Source organism: Neovison vison, chromosome 5 (assembly GCF_020171115.1).
Source record: "Neovison vison isolate M4711 chromosome 5, ASM_NN_V1, whole genome shotgun sequence".
NCBI classification, from domain to species: Eukaryota; Metazoa; Chordata; class Mammalia; order Carnivora; family Mustelidae; genus Neogale; species Neogale vison.
In genome coordinates this window covers 106,531,245-106,552,171 of record NC_058095.1, presented here as the reverse complement: position 1 = coordinate 106,552,171, position 20,927 = coordinate 106,531,245, and the positions used below count along the sequence as shown (strand labels likewise).

The 20,927-nt window shown below is 38.7% G+C and overlaps 2 protein-coding genes across 3 annotated transcripts; both read left to right on the top strand.

The window, feature by feature from the left end:
• Positions 1-1,558: 1,558 nt before the first annotated feature.
• TRIM13 (tripartite motif containing 13) lies at positions 1,559-15,142 on the top strand. 2 transcript variants are annotated; one of them, XM_044249673.1, is made up of 3 exons: positions 1,559-1,646; positions 2,225-2,332; positions 13,550-15,142. In XM_044249673.1, the coding sequence occupies exon 3, from the start codon at positions 13,556-13,558 to the stop codon at positions 14,777-14,779; it is 1,224 nt and encodes a 407-aa protein (XP_044105608.1). In that variant the 5' UTR covers positions 1,559-1,646; positions 2,225-2,332; positions 13,550-13,555; the 3' UTR covers positions 14,780-15,142. The 2 variants fall into 2 exon arrangements, with proteins under 2 accessions (XP_044105608.1, XP_044105609.1); XM_044249674.1 differs by having other exon boundaries at positions 1,572-1,646; positions 2,228-2,332.
• A 2,146-nt stretch (positions 15,143-17,288) lies between these two features.
• On the top strand, positions 17,289-20,326 carry KCNRG (potassium channel regulator). Its single transcript, XM_044249675.1, has 2 exons — positions 17,289-17,891; positions 20,086-20,326. The coding sequence occupies exons 1-2, from the start codon at positions 17,311-17,313 to the stop codon at positions 20,324-20,326; spliced, it is 822 nt and encodes a 273-aa protein (XP_044105610.1). The 5' UTR covers positions 17,289-17,310.
• The last annotated feature ends 601 nt before the right edge of the window (positions 20,327-20,927 follow it).

Genomic DNA, 20,927 nt, shown 5'->3' with positions numbered 1-20,927 from the left:
CATTCCTTCATCTTTGTATCCTCCTGGGAACCAAACAGATCATTAGTGTAAGTGCTTAATGTGCTCAATATTAGACAAAGTCCCCATACAGATCAGTGAGTCAGATTAGCAACTGAATAACCATTAGCAATATTTAAGTTAAAGCCAATTTTAAGTTCTTCCTGTAAGGACCTATTTAGCCAGAGCGCTTCCATCCAGTTAAACAATAATTTTGCTGTTTAAAACTTAAACTGTCCCTAACCCCCTTCCCCCAGGCGACTTACTTAAAAACAAGTCCCGGAAACCGGTCCCAGGTAACAAAGCCCAAATACAAGGGTGGCTCAGGCCAGGTGGAGACATACGATCATTTGGGGGGATCAGTTGGGGGGTCCAGTTGGGGGGTGCATACTGTCTCCCTAGTTACCAAGGAGTATGGGCCCCACCCTTTGGGCACCTTTTGGGCGTCAATTCTGACCAAAGTAGGCTGGTTCAGGTATCTACTAGGGTAAATTGTAATTCAGTTGGTCACTTATGTGTGACCTAACATGACTGCAGCTTTCTCTGTGTTACAGTTTCATTGGCCACCTGTGCAGGCCAGGCACAACCACATGGTCTTTGCCCTGAAAAGCTAGTCTGTGAAGCAGAGAGAGGTCGCCCTCTCTGTAAGAGGCGTGGCCCCAAACCTTTGGTTTGATTCTTGATGCTTGGCTTGAAATCAAGCTTTGCTTGACCTTCGCTTTCTATCAGTCTCGCTCTTTTAATCACGGACCCATTATTGGGGGACATAACACTTTCTTCTCTCCAAAGGAAAGAACAGTGGTGTTTTTCCTAAAAGAAAATCTTAAATTGAATTGGGTCGCTAGCGTTCAGCCTAATGCCTCCAAAGAAATTAGGTGCAAGGTTGGGGAGGAGGATAATTAACCTTACTTTGCGCTCTGGTAGGGGCCCTTAACTAGAGCCTGGGCGTTGGTCCCAAGAGGAATGCCCATCCCACCCAACCCCAGTTGTGGGGTATCAGGCAGAAAGCTGTCTCCATCCCTCCAAGCCACTGTGGCTGGGTTTCTGGTCTTGAGAGATGCAGATGAAGTGGTGTGAAGGGTTGGGCTTTTTTTTTTGTTCCTAAAAATGCAACGAACAAAAAAAAAAGTACAACAATCCAAACCCAACCGTCTTGTTGCGCGCCAGCTTTCTTCCCGGGTGGCGCCGCCTCTGGCTGCCCGCGCTCCGTCAGGCACAGCGCCCGCGTCCTGGCGAACGCCGTCAGCCGCACAGCGGCCCGGCTAACCGGTACCGCGCTCCGCGCCGCCCCTCTGCAAGGGAGAAAACCAAGCAGCCCAGGACCCTCCCCCCTTCCAGCCGCACCGCGGGCGGCGCCAGTTATTGGTGACGGTTGTTGACACCGGAAGGACTCCCGCCTCACCTCACCCACTGCCCCTCCCCACTCCCACCCCCACCTCGGGGAAAGGCGAAACTCGGGAGACGGAACAAAGGAAAAGCCCGGCTGAGGAGGCGGGCCGAGGTGCCGGGAGGGGAGGGCGCTGGGGCGGGGCACGGCTTGCACCGCGAGTCCATTTTGCAGCCGTGCCCAGCCGGTAACGCGTGCTCCCCGCGGGTGGAGGACAGACGACCGCAGAGCTCCAGGCGGGGCCCCTCCCGCGGCCCCCGAGGTCCGAGATAAGTACCCGCCGGGTCCCTCTCAGGGAAGGGGGGGTGATCCTCGGGGCTGCTGCGAGGATGGGGACTTGCCCTGGCAGGACAGCGACCTGCGTGGGTGGGGGGCTGGCGGAGAGCTCAGTGTGAGCTCCACTCTCAGATGCACGGCGGAAGCCAGCTGGGCACTGGAACAAGGCGTGAATTGGAGCGGCGTGCAGGGGGCGTCCGCCTGGCCGGTGCAGCGTGTCTGTGCTCCAGAAAACCTGCTCCGCTACCGATTATGCCCGGCTTCACGGCCAGAGCCTCGGAATCGCCTACGAAAGAAAAGGCGACCATGAATCCTAAATCGGAGCGCTCAGCCACTTTCTGGCACCGAATCTGGGGAGGTGCCTTGGCGTCGGGGAGGGCGCCCTAACCGGGAAGCTCCTTAGTACTGCACAAAGATCTCCAGCCATGCTCCTGGCTTTTTCACCAGGTCCTACCTAGCACGCTGGCTTTATTTATGGGGGACGACTGAAAAAATTGAGGATCAAGACTAAGGGTCCTGTGTAAATAAATGCATACTACTGTCTTCTTTGTTCTTTCTTTGCAGTAGTCTCGTTTGATTGTCGATAAAAACGTGAGAAAAAAACCCAAACCTGATTGCTTTGCCCTGGGAAATAGTGACCCTGACGAATACACCTGCTCGCAGGGGACAGAGGTAAACTACAATACTTCTCCCTACGTTAAGAAACCAAAAAAGCACCCAGTTTTTTTAAGGCCGAGAACCATGCAAAATTCAACTAAGTGTAGAATAACCATGCAAAATTCAACTGTGTTCGATCCTCATGGGTGGTCTCTGTCCTTTTCATATTTTTTCAAAACTCAGAAGAATAGATTCAGTATTTAGAAAATTTTTATGTAGCAGTTATTCTACAAATATTGCAGTACACAGATCTATAACGAAAAGGAAAAGAGATGCCTTGGTAGCATTTTTTTTTTTTTAAGATTTTTTTTTAAAAGATTTTATTTGTTTATTTGACAGAGATCACAAGTAGGCTGAGAGACAGGCAGAGACAGAGGAGGAAGGCGGCTCCCCGCCTAGCAGAGAGGCCGATGCGGGGCTCGATCCCAGAACCCCGCGATCGGGACCTGAACGGAAAGCAGAGGCTTTAACCCACTGAGCCACCCAGGCGCCCCTAAGTTGTTTTTTTTCCCTTCTCCCATACCATGCTGCTAGGACTTGTACAAATACTGAGTTTTCTAACTCTAGAGACTTTTATACAATAGGTATTTTAAAAGCAGAAGGAGCAGAAGCCACTCCTTCTGGTAGAACTTGATGGAGCTGTTGATTAACTGGTTATATTTCTGTCTTACGCAATGAGAAGAGACATTTCTTAAGGCTCTCTTTTTCTTAAAAACACCTTCTTTTTTGCACTGGCTGAGATACTAAGCCTCCCTGGTAAGTTCTTATATAACACCAGGTTATTCTTTCCATTCTGTACATTTATGTACCTGGTCTTAACTTGTAATTATGGTTACCTGGTCTTAACTTGTACCACAGATATGTTCAGATATGCCCATTTCTGTGAAAGTGCTTTGTATGTGGTATCCTATGTAATGGCTTTACCTTTTCATGAAATTGTAGTTCAAGAGTCCAGTTCTCTTTCAGGACCTTTCTTGGTTAATATACTCATGCTCTAAAATAACACTTTAAATGTGAATTTGCATTTTGTGTATTTGTTCACAACTGTAATCCATCCATCTTATATTTACATAGTTTAGCAATTTACAAAACTGGCACTCATTACTTAGTCTTCTATGATGAGGATGAGGTCGATAATATAAAAATCCTCATTCTATGGAGGCTAAAACTCTTGCTTAAAGTTAGATATTCAGAGACAGGTTCAGTGCTCTATTTCCTCTACTAGAGAACCTGTTAATAGCCTAGTTTGTAAAAATCATAAAATTTTAGAAGGGATTTAGAGAGCCATGATTAAACTTCTCCATTTTATGAGAACACTGAATTTTTGATCCACTTTCTGGATCGTGCTCAAAGCCTAAGAATTGGGAAACTCAGGTCCTATGCCTAGCTTGCTGTGTATAATTGGGAAAGCTCCATTTTTGGAGCAGGGGGGGGTTCAGTTTTTTCAGTTATAAAGTTAGGTCTTTTCTAGGTAGTCTCTAAGATACTTTTAGACCCAGTACTTTTTTTTTTTTTTTAAGATTTTATTTATTTGATAGAGATCACAAGTAGGCAGAGAGGCAGGCAGAGAGAGAGGAAGGGAAGCAGGCTCCCAGCTGAGCACAGAGCCCGATGTGGGGCTCCATCCCAGGACCCTGGGACCATGACCTGAGCCGAAGGCAAAACTTTAACCCACTGGGCCACCCAGGCGCCCCTAGACCCAGTACTTCTATTTTATTCCTACTCCATAACTTCTATTACCATATATTCCCTATACATATTGGTAATCCTAAATACATATTAACTGCCTTAAACTGTTCTATATTTTATTTATTTATTTATTTTTTAATTTATTTGACAGATCACAGGTGGGTAGAGAGGCAGGCAGAGAGAGAGGAAGGAAAGCAGGCTCCTTGCTGAGCAGAGAGCCCGATGTGGGGCTCGATCCCAGGATTCTGGGATCATGACCTGAGCCGAAAGCAGAGGCTTTAACCCACTGAGCCACCCAGGCGCCCCAAACTGTTTTATATTTTAAATTTGGGTAGGTATGGTAAAAATGTATGCCTTATTCCTTTTTTTTTTTTTTTTTAACTAAACTATAAAAGTAGGTTCTGTTGTAAGATCAGGAACTGCATGGAGAAGTAGGGCACTCATACATCATTGGTTAGAGTTCATAAACTGGTATACCTGTTCTTGAGAGAAACCTGGTAATCTTTTCAAGGTCCTAAAATTCTTCTCATTGACATGCCTAACAGTACACTTACAGGAACTGTCTAAGGAAATAATCAGACCTGTAGACCTTTTCTGCAAGATGCTCATTTAAATGTTATAACCCAAAAAGCCATATAGCCAGTAAGAGCATATCCGTAAGATGGACTGTCACATTTTAGAAGAATATGTAACAATAGATAAAATATATGTAATGAAGTGAAAAATGGTGGATACGAAATAGTGTGAAGCTACACAAACACAACACACACAAGATTGGGAAAAATAAATAATAATGGTTATTCCTTGCTGATGTGATTATAGGTGATTTCTCCCCTGTATTTTCTGAATTTTTTATACTCACAAATTACTTTTATAGTTTAAGAAAAACATAAAATTTGGTTGCTTGGATAACCTCTCTAACTTCAGTATGGTGTCAACTTTCTGTGTCCTTTTTATAAGGCATTTATCATACCTTTTACAGGAATAATATCTTTATAAATGTGCTATACTTCTGAATTTAGGGCAGGAATTGAGTTTTGGCTTATATTTTATCTTTTTAAATATCATTAGGTCATTGGATTATTCATTCTTGTTACTCAACAAAGACACTGCCATCTTCAGTACCTTGGCCATGAACTCTGGATACTAGAATGGTACTGAAGAATAGAGTGCTATCCCCACTTCTCATAATAGTTAACCAAATACAGGCATCCTCTGTCATACAGAATCCATTAAGCCTTCTATAAAGCAATTTCCTATAAACTTTTTTTAAAAATAAATTCATTTCCATTATAGATGAAGACATACTACTAAGGAAGAGTTGAACTGCAAATTTTTTGTTAACAGTTTAAATTATTGTTTTTCCTGTGTCATTAGTGCCACAAGTATATTCTACTGCAATAGCCAGGTTCCCCATTGTAACTCCATTAGGAGCTTTTTTATTCACCCTGCCTATTTGTGGTATTGAATATGAGCGAGGAGTGCCAACATAGTATATATAATATAGCCAACCTAAAAATTGCTCAAGTTTAGCACAATTGGCTTTCTCCTTGATATATTCTGTAGCCCGTAGCCTACATTTACTTTAGAATGAGATGTATACATAATTCTACACTGAGCAAAAGGACCTTTGTTTAAACTAATTACATTTCCAACAGGCATCTCAGAAGTAAGTTCTTATTAGTTGGTAAGTAGTGCTTATATATATCTACAAAATGCCTCTTTTCCCTTCTACGGTATTATATATGATATAAGTAACCTCAATTATCTAGATGAATCCAGCTAGCTACCTACCAAATGATAGACTTTGATAGTACTTCTGGGGCGCCTGGGTGGCTCAGTGGGTTAAGCCGCTGCCTTCGGCTCAGGTCATGATCTCAGGGTCCTGGGATCGAGTCCCACATCAGGCTCTCTGCTCAGCTGGGGGCCTGCTTCCCTTCCTCTCTCTCTGCCTGCTTCTCTGCCTGCTTGTGATCTCTGTCTGTCAAATAAATAAATAAAATCTTTAAAAAAAAAAAAAAAGTACTTCTGAAAGCTGGCATTAACCTGAAATACAGATTTAGATGATGGAGACTTTTTATTAGATACCAACCAATAATGATTGCCAAATTTATAGTTGTAAAATAAGAAGTTGTTTTAGGGGTAAAAATTTTCTATCTTAATTAAACTCACTTGTATTTATTTAGGGGAAAAGAGACCAGACATTTCTGGTTTGACCTTTCCAGAAGTCATTAGTTCCAGCTTAACTGGGATTCTTTCACAGGTAAAGGTAAAGATCTGAATCTGTTTGGTACCAGAGAAGGAAAATAACTTAGTCTATGTATATGTTTTCCTCAAATTCAGACTTATTCAAATGGATTTCACCTGGTGATTTAATCAAATGGATTTCCAATGCCCTAAAATGGGTGGGAGAGAATAGCCTTCAACACCGTGTGGAAATCACACAGACTTCTGTGGGGATTTTTTGTTGCTAAATTTAAAAAATTTTTAAATAATCTCTACATCCAACATGGGGCTCAAATTTATGATCCTGAGATCAAGGATGCATGCTCTACTGACCAAGCCAGCCAGGCATCCTCCCCCAGATTTCTTGACAGTTGTGCAGAGGTGGGATAGGGATATCTGATGGAGCTATTGTCCTAAAATCCTATTGGCATAATGCTGTGGATTACGGAATAATAGCTGGGATAATTATCAAGAGACACAAGGAAAAAAGGGGGGGGGGAGAAAGATAAGTAAGGTAAAGAGGCAGGTAGGGGATAGGGAAAGAATAGGAGGAGGTCAAAAGACTATACACCTTGACATGGGCAGTATGATGAGTTAAGAGAATAAATAAACAAAGGAAAGTCAAGGCAAAATCGTGGTTCAGAAAAGAGAATGAAGGAAAGGGAAAAAAACACATTTTTTTGAGTGGTCTGGATTAAGTAGTAAGGATAATGACCTGGTTTTTATGTTTCCGAGAATGTTATCATAGTCTAAAACGTTTTACTACTAGAAATACCCTAGAAACTACTAATTCTGGGAAAATGCCAAAAACAGGAAGTTTCTTACTGTCTTACATTGACACATAAGTAACTTTTATGTTGTGTTTGCAGGAGCTGCATAAGAATTAGACAGGCTATTTTAGACACTCTATCTTCCATAATCCTTTTTTGAGATTCTTCAACTCACTTTATCCTGTTTTGATCATGTAAGTTATGGAACAGTCTCTAAAAGCCAAAATAAAGTATAATAACACATCGATACAGAACACTTACATATTTTGTAAATAATTTTCATACATTATTGACTTTCAAAACAATTGTATAATGAGGAGAGAAACTGCAGTATGTCTGGTTTGTCAAAGGCCACTGTCTAAGATCAGATGAGTATGTCAGCCTCACAGCCCTGGATTGAGATTCTTTTAATACATTTTTTTATTTTATAAAAGAAAACAATACTGTAGCAGATCAAGCTCTTTAAAGCTTATCGTACTTAGCTAATGCTTCTGAAGTTTTACTTTTTAAGTTCAGTATGGTTTTCTTATAATTGGTCTCCCTTTTTAGTTTTTTCCTAAAGAAGAAAAGAATTTTTTGTGAAAATTTTCAAATATACAGAAAATTTTTAAAATACTACAATAAATATCCTTACATCCTCTATCTAGATTCAGTAACTTGATCCTAAGTTTCAAGAAAGCATTACTAGTGGATCTCATACTAGCAGAATACAGTAAACTACTTGAAAAGAAATTAATATGCTGAGAGGAAATGCTTTAAAAAAAGCAATCCTTTTATTCCAAGCATTGCTTCAGGAAAGATGGATGGCTCCCAGTTTAGTAGAGGTTTGCATAATTTAGTTTTGTCTATGAGGTATGTTTCAATATTTGCTATGTAGTTTCTTTTTTTTTTTTTCTTCTTGATTTTTACTTGTTTAACACACAGAGATCACAAGTAGGCAGAGAGGCAGGCAGAGAGCTGGATGTAGGACTCTATCCCAGGACCCTGAGATCATGATGTGAGCCAAAGGCAGAGGCTTAACCCTCTGAGCCACCCAGGTGCCCCTGTTATGTAGTTTCTTATTAGGTATCTACTTTGGAATTCCTGAATCCAGAGATGCCTCAAAGCAGGATGGAAATTTGATTTAAATCCTTAAGATACAAAGTATTATTAACTTTTCTTTTTGTTCTCTAATGGGATTTGGAAGGAAATAATGGGTGATATCTTGAACAACTTTATATTCTTACTATTAAATTCAATGGCTTAATAGAGAAGTTTCTTTGACTAGTTTTTTTTTAAATTAACTTCGAGTGAACAAATGAGCACCTTTTGCATTATAGTCTTTGAGTTGATCATTTAAAAGCAAGGGACTTCTAGGAGAGAGAAGTGTAATACACATATATAGGTTTTGCTTTTTATTTTAAGACTACTTCCCTTTTTAAGTATTGACTTTTCCATTTTTAATATTCTGGTTATCATGTTTCAATTTTCATTTGTAGAGACTTGTTGCTATATACCCACTCAAGGTAGAAGAGTTTTCATAGTCTTCCTGGAGTGCAGATATCATGAATATTTGCCTAAAAATAAATCTGTGGCGGTGTTATACAATCATGCATTTGTCAAAACTCACAGAACTGTATACCAAAGAGTGAATTTTATTGTATGTAAATTAAAAGTATATTTAAAAATACACATATGGCAGGAAAATGAGGTTGAAAATGAGAGGTGGTAGATAATTATATATTTGCTACTTGGTTGGTATAAAACTTGGGAAATTTCTAATTAGTGGGTAGAATGGATTTCTGTGCTTCAAAATTGAGACTTTCTTGGTTTTCAGAAACACATTCAAAGGAAAAAAAGAATCTTGGAAATGTGTTTGCTGTTGTACACTGAACTTGACAGTGCTTAAGTTGAAATTTCATTACTGGAGAGGAATAATTTTGTTTACATAGTTTCTTGACTTCTATACTGGTAAAGAAAATTAGCTATAGAAAAGAGGGGATATGTACCTTAGTTCCTACAAAGGAGTATGTTTTATTGACTTCTTCAGATTTTTATGTTAACCATACTTTAAAAAATTTTTTTTATTTTTGTTAACATATAATGTATTATTTGCCCCAGGGGTACAGGTCTGTGAATCGTCAGGCTTACATATTTCACAGCACTCACCATAGCACATATCCTCCCCAATGTCCATAACTCAACCACCGTCTCCATACCCCCAATGTTAGCCACACTTTAAGAAAAGGATCTCTAGGGGCGCCAGGGTGGCTCAGTGGTTTAAAGCCTCTGCCTTCGGCTCAGGTCATGATCCCAGGGTCCTGGGATCAGGGCCTGCATCGGGCTCTCTGCTCTGTGGGAAGCCTGCTTCCTCCTCTCTCTTTGCCTGCTTCTCTGCCTATTTGTGATCTCTGTCTGTCAAATGGATAAATAAAATCTTTAAAAAAAAAAAAAAGAAAAGAAAAGGATCTCTAAGTTCCTTTATTGCAAAGTATACTCTTCACTTAGTGAGCCTAAAAACCTTATTAGTGACATATTTTCCTTTAAAACTTTTGAGGCAACAAACTTTCTATGGTTTTTTGGATTCGGCTGTTTCAGTTTTCTCTAAAAGTTGGCTGTGGGAGTGGTCACATTAATTTCACAGAGAAAGTTTTGAGTATAAAGAGAAGAAAAGAAAATGTTTAGCTTTAACATCAACAGAAATAAGAATCTTTAAATTATAAACCAAAATTTGTAAGCTGCATCTGGATCCACCAGAATTTTGATGTAATTTTTATTTTTTAAAAAAGATTTGAGGGGTGCCTGGGTGGTTTAGCCGTTAAGTGCCTGCCTTCGGCTCGGGTCATGATCCCAGCGTCCTGGGATCGAGCCCCACATCGGGCTCCCTGCTCCAAGGGAAGCATGCCTCTCCCTCTCCTGCTTCCCCTGCTTGTATTCCCTCTCATGGTCTCTCTCTGTCTAAAATAAAATAAAATAAAAAGATTTGACAAAGAATGCTAGAGGAGGGGCAGAGGAGCAGAGGAAGAGGGAGACAAAAAGACTTCCTACTGAGCAAGGATCCTCATGGGGGTCTTGATCTCAGGACTCTTGAGATCATGATCTGAGCAGAAATCAAGGGTCAGTTGCTTAAGCAACTGAACCACCCAGGTGGCCCTTGATGCAGAGTTTTAGAAAGAGGCTTTCTAAGTGGTTTTTTTGCTCTTTTCCTCTGATTAATTTTCAGAGCTATAAGGTGATTATGGCTTTGGGATGACTGTTTACTAATAAATTTTCCTGTGTATGACATTTTCCTCTTTATTTTTTCATACTTGATTGCCTTAAAATTCTTTCTGGCCCCTATTGCAGTATCTTTTTTAGTTTTCCTCAAAGTTTCTGTTTGCCTTGGGTGCCCATTTTTTCCCCACTGCATCCCAACCACTTGGTATTCTTTATTTTTCCTCTTATTTATTTAATATGATTATATAAAATTCTATGGGAATATTAACCTTGCAAGAATGAGTAAATTAGTTTACTTTATTGAATGCTGCCCCCTGTTACTTTCCTGTTTCTACTACCTTCTCCAAACTCTATAGTTTTAGCATGGAATTCTTAGGTGAAAGAAGATAACAGTGGAGATGATAAAAATATAAAACAGAACTAAGGTAGCAGGATCAGCAAATGTTTTCTTTCTCTGTTCTAGAGTCAGAATTTTAAAATTTTGTTTATTTGACAGAGAGCGAGCAAGCACAAGCACGGGCAGCAGCAGAGGGAGAAGGAGAGGCAGACTCTACTGAGCCGGGAGCCTGATGTGGGGCTTGATACAGGGTTCAATTCCAAGACCCTGGGATCATGACCTGAGCTGAAGGCAGACACTTAACTAACAGACCCACCCAGGCATCCCCAGAGGCAGAATGTTTTATAACTGCTTCATAACTTCTCTTAACATAACACTAACTCCATCCAGTCTGTATAGCCATTCTCCTCCCAATGCTTTTAAAAGGTCTTGTGATTTCTTATGTCACAAAAGATTATTCTGAAAAATAAGCTTATCACATATTTTTGCCTTTTGACATTAAATTTGACAGAATATTCTTTGTTTTAATTCTGCATATAATTTTATTATAATTTATTATATATCTTTCTCAAAACTTAATGTAAAACCCTAAATTAATTATCCTTGCAAACTCAGCTAATCTTTTTTTTTTTTTTTAAGATTATTTATTTATTTATTTGACAGAGATCACAAGTAGGCAGAGAGGCAGGCAGAGAGAGAGGAAGGGAAGCAGGCTCCCCGCTGAGCAGAGAGCCTGATGCAGGGCTCTATCCCAGGACCCTGAGATCATGACCTGAGCCAAAGGCAGAGGCTTTAACCCACTGAGCCACCCAGGTGCCCAAACTCAGCTAATCTTTTAAATACAATTTATCTTCTAGATTATAGCTCTGATAGTGACTTAAAATTACTGCTAAAATTTATTTACTTATTTTTCATTATAAGATGATCTGTAGATTATTAGACCCTCTTTTATTTATTAGTTTGGTGGTAATGTGACATAATTTTGTCCCTTAGTAAGCTGAATGAGGACACAGCACTATATTTGGATTTAAAACTTTAAAGATAGAAGTTTTAATATGTATATTTAAAAATAATAAATGAGCTGAGAAGTGGTATCTAGATCAGGAATCTCAAATATTTTTTTTGTCTCTGGTAACTTTATACTCTTTAAAAACTGAATCCATATATATAGATAGAAAGATATAGATAAACCTATTACATCTAACATAATTTGTGAAAAATAACATTTTCAAAAGTTGTGAGAAGAGTGGCATTGCTTTACATATTTATAGATCTCTTTAATGAATTGTTATTAATAGATTATAACGAGTCTTTTATCTGTCCCTGCATTACACCTGTTAAAAGAAGTTATTTTGGTTGAAATATACAAAGATCATACTTGGCCTTACACAGATAGTGTAAGGCCAAATATTGGTGTTGGTAAAGGGAAGAATATTTTAATAGCCCTTTCTGATAATTGTGGATCTTCTTTGATACTATACCAAGACTCAAAAGTGGTAATTTCTTAAAAAGTTGCAATATGAATCTGAAATCATATTATTGAAGGTGTTGGTCTTTTGATCTTTTGCCTGATTTGCATGATTTGTAACGTGCTGATGATCTGAACTAATTAGTTAATTGTGTAATGCAGATCTCCAAATGTTAACATTTTATTATACAGTAATGGCCCCCCTAAAAGAGTAAAAGCCCACACTTGTTAAATTTACCACTTATTTCATTAGAAAATAATTAATGGGAAGTAAGCACTTACGTGGCAAAATGTTTTCCAAAATTCTAACTTTCATTCAAAAACTTAACTTTTATCATTGGCCAGAAATACCATGTTTCCCTTGAAGTGAAGGGCTTATTTTGTTCATTTCTGAGTAGATGTCTGCTTTACCTAAGTCTAAATAGCCTGTTTGTCATTCATTTTTCAAATAAAATTGTGTTCCATTAAAAAAAAGCAGCTGGTTCAGATTGCGACTCAATCATGAAAGTGCTTTTTCTCCAGACAATATCTGTTGGGTACAGCAGAAATGCTTTGTTTACTTCCTTTTTTGTCACTGAAAATATTAAAAAGGTATGTAGACACTGATCACGATTTAATAAAATGAGTAATTTTGGTGCTTCTTAAAGAACATTCTTAAATGAAGCTGGCTACTCCCACATACCATGGGTGTGTGGTAATGAAGAGTACAATAACTGGTAGTACAGTTTGGTACTGCCTTTTGCCTTGTTTGATTCCCACTAAGCCTCCAGCAGTGTCTACTCACCATTACTTTTACAGTACAATTGTCAACATGGTGCCAAAAGCAAATATCATCTCAGTATTATTGTGAAAAAAGTATTGACCTTCACAAATGACTTGAACAGAGTCTTAGGAACACCAGATTTCTGCTCACATTTTGAGAATTGATGCACATTAGACAGTTGTGGTGGTTTAAAAGAAAACGTCATTTAATTCTCTGAAGAATGAATTGCAACTCTCATGTTTTTACTTACAATTTGAGTAATTATAATCTTGCCTCTGAAATAGAAAAATTTGCCAAATTTTAATAAAAGCCTGCACGAGATGCATGCTTGAATTTATATTTCTGTGCTTCTTTCTTTTAAATAGCATACCATTTTATAATTGTGGGCCCAGATTAAAGAGCTCATTCTATTCAGACACTGAGTAGCTTTGTTTCTGACAGCTAGTAGTCAGCTTTCTGTTTTAAAACAATCAGTTGGGTCCTGCTGGCTCAACTTGCAGTTGTCCTAGACCTAACCCTATCTCAGCCAAAGACTGTTGTTGGAAAGCCCACACAAAGACCTTGTGTACAGGGAGTCCTGCTAATAAGGAGTGTGTTCTAGTCCCAGCAGATTAAATCTGCTTTGGTGTGCATTCCCTTCCCAAATTTCTCTCATTTCCTTTGTTTGCCTGGTTATTTCTGTGAGAGATCATTTTTTAATGCTTCTGAAGATGGTTTCTTCTGATTATTACATAGTCTGAGTGGAGGGGATTACTGGAGTAAAATATTTCTTTCTCTGTGGTAGGATGTGATGGAGCTGCTTGAAGAAGATCTCACGTGCCCAATTTGTTGCAGTCTGTTTGATGATCCTCGAGTTTTGCCCTGCTCACACAACTTTTGCAAAAAATGCTTAGAAGGGATCTTAGAGGGAACTGTGCGGAATTCCCTGTGGAGATCCTCTCCATTCAAGTGCCCTACATGCCGTAAGGAAACTTCAGCTACTGGAGTTAATAGCCTTCAGGTTAATTACTCCCTGAAGGGTATTGTGGAGAAGTATAACAAGATCAAGATCTCTCCCAAAATGCCAGTGTGCAAAGGACACTTAGGGCAGCCTCTCAACATTTTCTGCCTGACTGATATGCAGCTGATTTGTGGGATCTGTGCTACTCGTGGTGACCACACCAAGCATGTCTTCTGTTCTATTGAAGATGCCTATGCTCAGGAAAGAGATGCCTTTGAGTCCCTCTTCCAGAGCTTTGAGACCTGGCGTCGAGGAGATGCTCTTTCTCGCTTGGATACCCTGGAAACTAGCAAAAGGAAATCTCTACAGTTACTGACTAAAGATTCAGATAAAGTAAAGGAGTTTTTTGAGAAGTTACAACATACATTAGATCAAAAAAAGAATGAAATCCTGTCTGACTTTGAGACCATGAAACTTGCAGTTATGCAAGCCTATGACCCAGAGATCAACAAACTCAACACCATCTTGCAGGAACAACGAATGGCCTTTAACATTGCTGAGGCTTTCAAAGATGTGTCAGAACCCATCATATTTCTGCAACAAATGCAGGAGTTCAGAGAGAAAATAAAAGTAATCAAGGAAACTCCTTTACCTCCTTCTAATTTGCCCACAAGCCCTTTAATGAAGAACTTTGATACCAGTCAGTGGGAAGACATAAAATTAGTAGATGTGGATAAACTTTCTTTGCCTCAAGACACTGGCACATTCATTAGCAAGATTCCCTGGAGCTTTTATCAGTTATTTGTGGTATTCATTCTGCTTAGCCTTCTTATTTTCTTTGGTCCCACTATATTCCTAGAAGGGTCTTTATTTGATGAATTCACAAGTTGGAAAGACCATCTCTCAAACTTCAGTTCCTATCTGACTAAATCAGCTGATTTTGTAGAAGAATCAATGTTTTACTGGGAACAGGTGATGAATGGGTTTTTCATTTTCAGTGAAAGATTTAAGAATTTTACTTTGGTGGTGCTGAACAATGTGGCAGAATTTGTGTGCAAATATAAACTATTATAAAATCTGTTGCAAGTGTATAGTTCTCTGTCTTTTATTAGAAATTTGTTAAAGAGCTGAGTGGTAGTTCAGATTTTGGTCAAGATTTCAGTCAGGTATTTTCCTGCAAAAGTATTCGTTTCAAAAATAATGTCTTCTACATGTTGTTCATGTAGCATAAAGATAAATGTGAGATTTAATAGTAAGTCCCTAAACCTCTTCCCTTTTTAAATAGTGCTTTTGTAATACGCCTCCTACCCCCAGTATTGGTTGTGTTTATGCTATGGAAAAGAGGTGAAAGCACAACATGTTCTAATATTGTGTAAATGAGGTAGTGTAACTGATTGTTCATTTAAGCATGTAATAAAGACTATTCTTGTAAAGTAACTTTCTTGGAGATGGGACATTCTTTTTAAAAAGGAAAGAAGATATGGGTGAATTGGACTTCAAATTTTTCTAGATTTGAATTTCTAAATTTTACTTTTTTGTTAAAATGTAAATTTAAGGTGAACAAAAAGTGGCATTTTTCTTTTATTAAGTTTACATTTTTAGGAGGGTGGAGATTTCCGCTTGCCTTTTTCCTCCTTTGGTTTTGTGAATTTATCACCAAAGGAATTCAAAGGAAATGTTAGGTGGCTGTGCAAGCAAAGGTGTAGGTAAAAAAAAAAAAAAGCTTAACACATGGCAAGAACAGGAAATGGGAAAGTCTTTTTACTGGCAGCTAAGTGTTATGCCATTCCAAAGTATCATGGCAACTGTACAACCAAACCAATCCACCGTTTAACATCTTTTCAAAGAGAAGTAAGATTAATTTGACAATAGATGGAACAATCTTTCAGCTATTGTAAGGTACAAAGTAATCAGCTAAAAACGTATTTGTTAACTAACTAGGATTTAAATAAAAATAAAAAGAGAGCAATACATACATACATACACTACTGGGGGGGAATTAAAACCCTAATGTTCACATGAGATAAAGATGTCCTACCTCCCAGTTTTTTTGTTTGTTTGTAAATTTATTTGAGAGCGATAGAGCAAGAGCAAGGAGGAGAGGCAGAGGGAGAAGGAGACTGCCGAGTAGGAAGCCTGATGTAGGGCTCAATCCCAGGACCCTGAGATCATGATTTGAGCTGAAGGCTGATGCTTAATGGACTGAGCCACCCAGGTGCCTCCTACCTCTCATAGATTAAAAATACTTCATGTACTCCTCTTGCTTAGAATCCAGATGAAAACAAGAAGTGATCTTATCTTAGAACTGCTCTCTAGTCCCCGATTTCTGTCATGGAACAAGATATTCCTTAGAAAGCCCAGAGTGTCTACCCTGTTCTTTAATTTGGTTGAGAGGAAGCAATTAAATTTAAAGTACAAAAGAATCCAGCAGTGGGGGGCACCTGGGTGGCTCAGTTGGTTAAAGCCTCTGCCTTCAGCTCAGGTCATGATCTCAGGGTCCTGGGATCGAGCCCCACATTGGGCTTTCTGCTCAGCGGGGAGCCTGCTTCCCCCTCTCTCTCTGCCTCTCTGCCTACTTGTGATCTCTCTCTGTCAAATAAATAAACAAAATCTTAAAAAAAAAAAAAAAAAGAATCCAGCAATGGGAGTAAGTCAAATTAAGCTGCTAGTTGAGGTAATAGCTGTCTCATCCATAACTGATAATTCATGATTTAGCCAGTAAATTGCTAAAGGGTTTATAAATTACAGTAATATTTCTCTGTAAATCTTCTGCCATGACAACTTATAGATAGGAGATCTGGGGAAAGGGAAATGCTTTTCTGCTCAGCATTTTTTTTTTTTAAAGATTTTAAAAATCTTTAAATCTTTTTTAAAAGATTATTTGAGAGAGAGGGAGCAAGAGAGAAAGAGCATCAGCACGGGAAGGGGCAGAGGGAGAAGGAGAAGCAGACTTCCCACTGAGCAGGAAGCCCAATGTGGGGCTCGATCCCAGGACCCCTGGATCGTGACCTGAGCTGAAGGCAGACATTTAACCCACTGAGCCACCCAGGCATCCCTCCCAGTACTTTTTTTAAAATAGAGATTTACAATAGGTTTTCATGGATTTTTTTTTTTTTTAAGATTTTATTTATTTGACATCACAAGTAGGCAGAAAGGCAGGCAGAGAGAGAGGAGGAAGCAGGCTCCCTGCCTAGCAGAGAGCCTGATGTGGGGCTTGATCCCAGGACCCTGGGATTAGGACCTGAGCCGAAGGCGGAAGCTTCAACCCACTGAGCCTCCCAGGTGCCCCCATGGATAATTTTTTTTTAAATGGGATACAAGAAAGGGATCTAGTTGACATCTATCCTTAGAAATATTAGCTGTTTTTCTTAAACAATCCAGTTCCTCATCTGTTGCTTTTTCATTTTGTATACTGCAAGTTCCCAAGCAACTCAAATTTGCAAACACAGCTATGGATACACTATTTGCTTTAGTTATATGGGATTCTAGTTCTCTTTTGTTATTTTCCCCACCCATTCATTTCTTAATCATATATAACTAGCTACGGCTAGAGGTTGATTTGTAAGTTCCTAAGTCTGTAACCTCTAGTTTGAAGCAAGAAAAGGATGAGTAGTCAGGAACTGGTCACTTTGAATGTGGGAGGGAAGATATTCACAACCAAGTTTTCTACCATAATGCAGTTTCCTGCTTCTCGGTTGACACGAATGATAGATGGCAGAGACCAAGAATTTAAGATGATTGGTGGCCAGATTTTTGTGGACAGAGATGGTGTTCTATTTAGTTTCATCTTGGATTTTTTGAGAACTCACCAGCTCTTATTACCCACCGACTTTTCAGACCATCTTAGGCTTCAGAGAGAGGCTCTTTTCTATGAACTGGATCCTCTGGTTGATCTCTTAAACCAAGAACACCTGCTGCAGCCAAGACCTGCTCTTGTGGAGGTGCATTTCCTAAGCCAAAACACTCAAGCATTTTTCAGAGTGTTTGGCTCTTGCAGCAAAACAATTGAGATGCTAACTGGGAGGATTACAATGTTTATACAGCAACCTTCAGCACTGACCTGGAGTAGTAACTCCTTCCCTCCTCAGATGACCTTACTTCCACTGCCTCTACAAAGACCTTCTTACCATGACCTGGTTTTCCAATGTGGCTCTGACAGCACTACTGATAACCAAACTGGAGTCAGGTATTTTGTACTTTGAAGTATCTCTCTTCTAATATCAGTTCCTGATGTTTCCCCTCAAAACTGCAAGTTTCTCATGGTTGAAACTTTTCTTGGAAAAAATTATTACTCAAATGTTTTGGAGGTAATAAGTAGAGTTGGGTAGAATGATCAGATAATTACTAGGCTATTTTTCAGAGGGAAAGAGGGTATTGTTACTATGTAGGACAATAGGAATAAACCAAGACTGTCCAGGGAAAATTGGAACCATGGTCTTTCAAGTTTTAAGAGGAAATAATTTTATAGATTATGTTCCATTGTTAGTGAATTTGGCTTAAGACTGAGACAACGCCTTTTTTTCCCCCAGAAGATTCTTTTAGGAAATCTCTTGATTTCCTTACACTCTACATATATTTGTTCTTTTAGTCCTTATCATTTGGCTACTGATTTTCCTCCGTCTCACTTTACTTTTAAACACCATTATGGCAGATATATCCCATAGCAAATTTGGTATCCATTACATCTTTGGCACTCTGAGACAACTCAAAATATTGGGATAGGCTGTCAGTATGTTAAGGATAGTTGCTCCTGAGTCAATTATTCACTTTCTCCCCCTGTTGTTCTTGGCTGAACACTAAGGCTGATTTCTACTCTGCTGTCAGGGATACTTTTTTTCCTTCTTAAAAATGTCTTAATGTTTTAGTAACTGTCCCACCATTGCTTTAGTAACTGAAAGCTGGCTTTAATTTTCAGGAGGAAAAAAAGTAGTCTGCATATGGTCTTTACTGATACTACTTAAAATTTTTTTTTTTTTTTTGTGGGGGAGAAAAGGTACACATAGTTTAGGATATTTTCTTGACTTTAGCAGTTATCATCAGGAACTATCAATGTTTGCCTCTCCCACAACACACTCCTTTGTTCTACTTACCAACTGAAGAACACTGGGCAATATGACAATTCTTCAGTTAGTACACTTAATAATTTCCTGCCCTCCCAAGAAAGGTTGAAATGTCCCTTTGGGAAAAGGGAGCCAGTTAAATTAATAGGTTGATTGTGAAGAGAAATTAAGACCCTATCTTTATCTCAGAGTGTTTTGTTGTTGTTGTTGTTGTTTTTTAAAAGATTTTATTTGTTTATTTGACAGAGAGAGAGAGAGAGAGAGAGATCACAAGAAGGCAGAGAAGCAGGCAGAAAGAGAGGGGGAAGCAGGCTACCTGCTGAGCAGAGAGCCTGTCTCGGGGCTCAATCCCAGGACCCTGAGATCATGACCTGAGCTGAAAGCAGAGGCTTAACCCACTGATCCACCCAGGTGCCCCTCGAAGTCAAATAAACAAATGCTGAGAGGACTCAAAGACATAAAAATATGTGTAAACCTGGTGATTCACATACCTGTACCCTGGGGGATAAAAATATATGTTTATAAAAAATAAAAAATGATTAAAAAAATAACCTTGATAGTATTTAAAAGGGTAATACAGCTATATCAATGTGGACATGTTATGCTGACATTATTAAAACTAACATACAGCCAATCTGAAAAGTTCAGGTTGGTTTTTTTCTTGAACTGTGCATATTGGTTCTATAGAATTTCCTAGGAAATATAAAATTTTGTCATTTTTGACTCCAGAGGCCTTTTGACCCTGTGCTTTATTTACTCTTTAACAATGGATAGTTACTGAGTAAAAATTGACAATAAAATAGACATTTTTTATCTGCAAAATTGTACCTGAAAAAATGCATTTGATAGAAATAAGTTACAAAAAATCTGTAATGTCAGTGCTTATAATGGGTAGAATTAGATCTGGGGGAGAAACTAAATGTATTAAAATATTCATTAAAATGATTGAATCAATTTATTTAATTAAGATGATTAAAATAACATTAAGTAAATTGAAATGAAATTAGAAATAGTTAAAATATATTAAAAAATTAAGCTAATTTGTTTGGACAAATTGCTCCAGAAAGTAATTTCTCAATGAAAATTCATCAGTATTGGTTATATTCCTAAATGTGGATTTAAGTGACTTTGGAGATCACACGAAGGTCTCTATTTTCAGTACCCTGCAATTACTAATTTGGATTTATAAAGGAAGTCTCAAAAAAACTGATCAAAAATGGTATGATAACTTTATTTGAGGTTTTAAATCAAATTGGTATGTTTAATTTTGCTAGTTACTAAGGGAATGCTTTATAATCAAACATCTGTTGTGTGTCCTAGGTATGTTTCTATAAAACCAGATAACCGAAAATTGGCCAATGGAACGAATGTCCTCGGCTTACTAATCGACACTTTATTAATGGAAGGCTTCCACCTAGTCAGCACTAGAACATTATCTTCTGAAGACAAAAGTGAATGCTATAGCTTCGAAAGGATAAAAAGGCCTGAAGCTCTCACCATGAACAAAACACTGAAATCAGAGATTACCATTACGTCAGAGCAATCTCAGAAAAAGAAATGAAGTTCTCTGTTCTTTTTTAGAGTAAAGAGAAATTGCCATTTTCTTGTTTGGAAATTCCATATTTATGGCATGTGTGTTAGTCATATACACACTCATCCTAACATCTTGGTCTTATCTCCTAGTATGCCATCTCGGGCAACTATACCTCAACGGTGCTTATGCCACACTAACTGCTTGCTGCCCTCTAAATAACACTGTCCACTTGGTGCTTTGGCACATGTTCCTTCCACCTTCAATGCCCCTTTCCCTTTCTTTTCTTCATGAAAAGAAGCTCTCAAGAGTGGGTTCTGGAACCAGACTGCTTGATTTCAAATCTCAACTTAATCAGTTACTTCCTATATTACTTGGGCAAATTATTTAAGCTCTCTCTGCTTCAACTTCTTCATCTATCAAAATGGGGATAATGTATCTCCTTATAGGATATATGAAAATAAAAAGAGATAATGCAAAGTACTCAACACACTGTCTGGCACATGGTAGACACTAAGTAACTGTTAGTGACAGTGATTATGATGATGATGAAGATGAAGACTGGGGTTGCCTGGGTGGCTCAGTGGGTTAAGCTGCTGCCTGCGGCTCAGGTCATGATCCCAGGATCCTC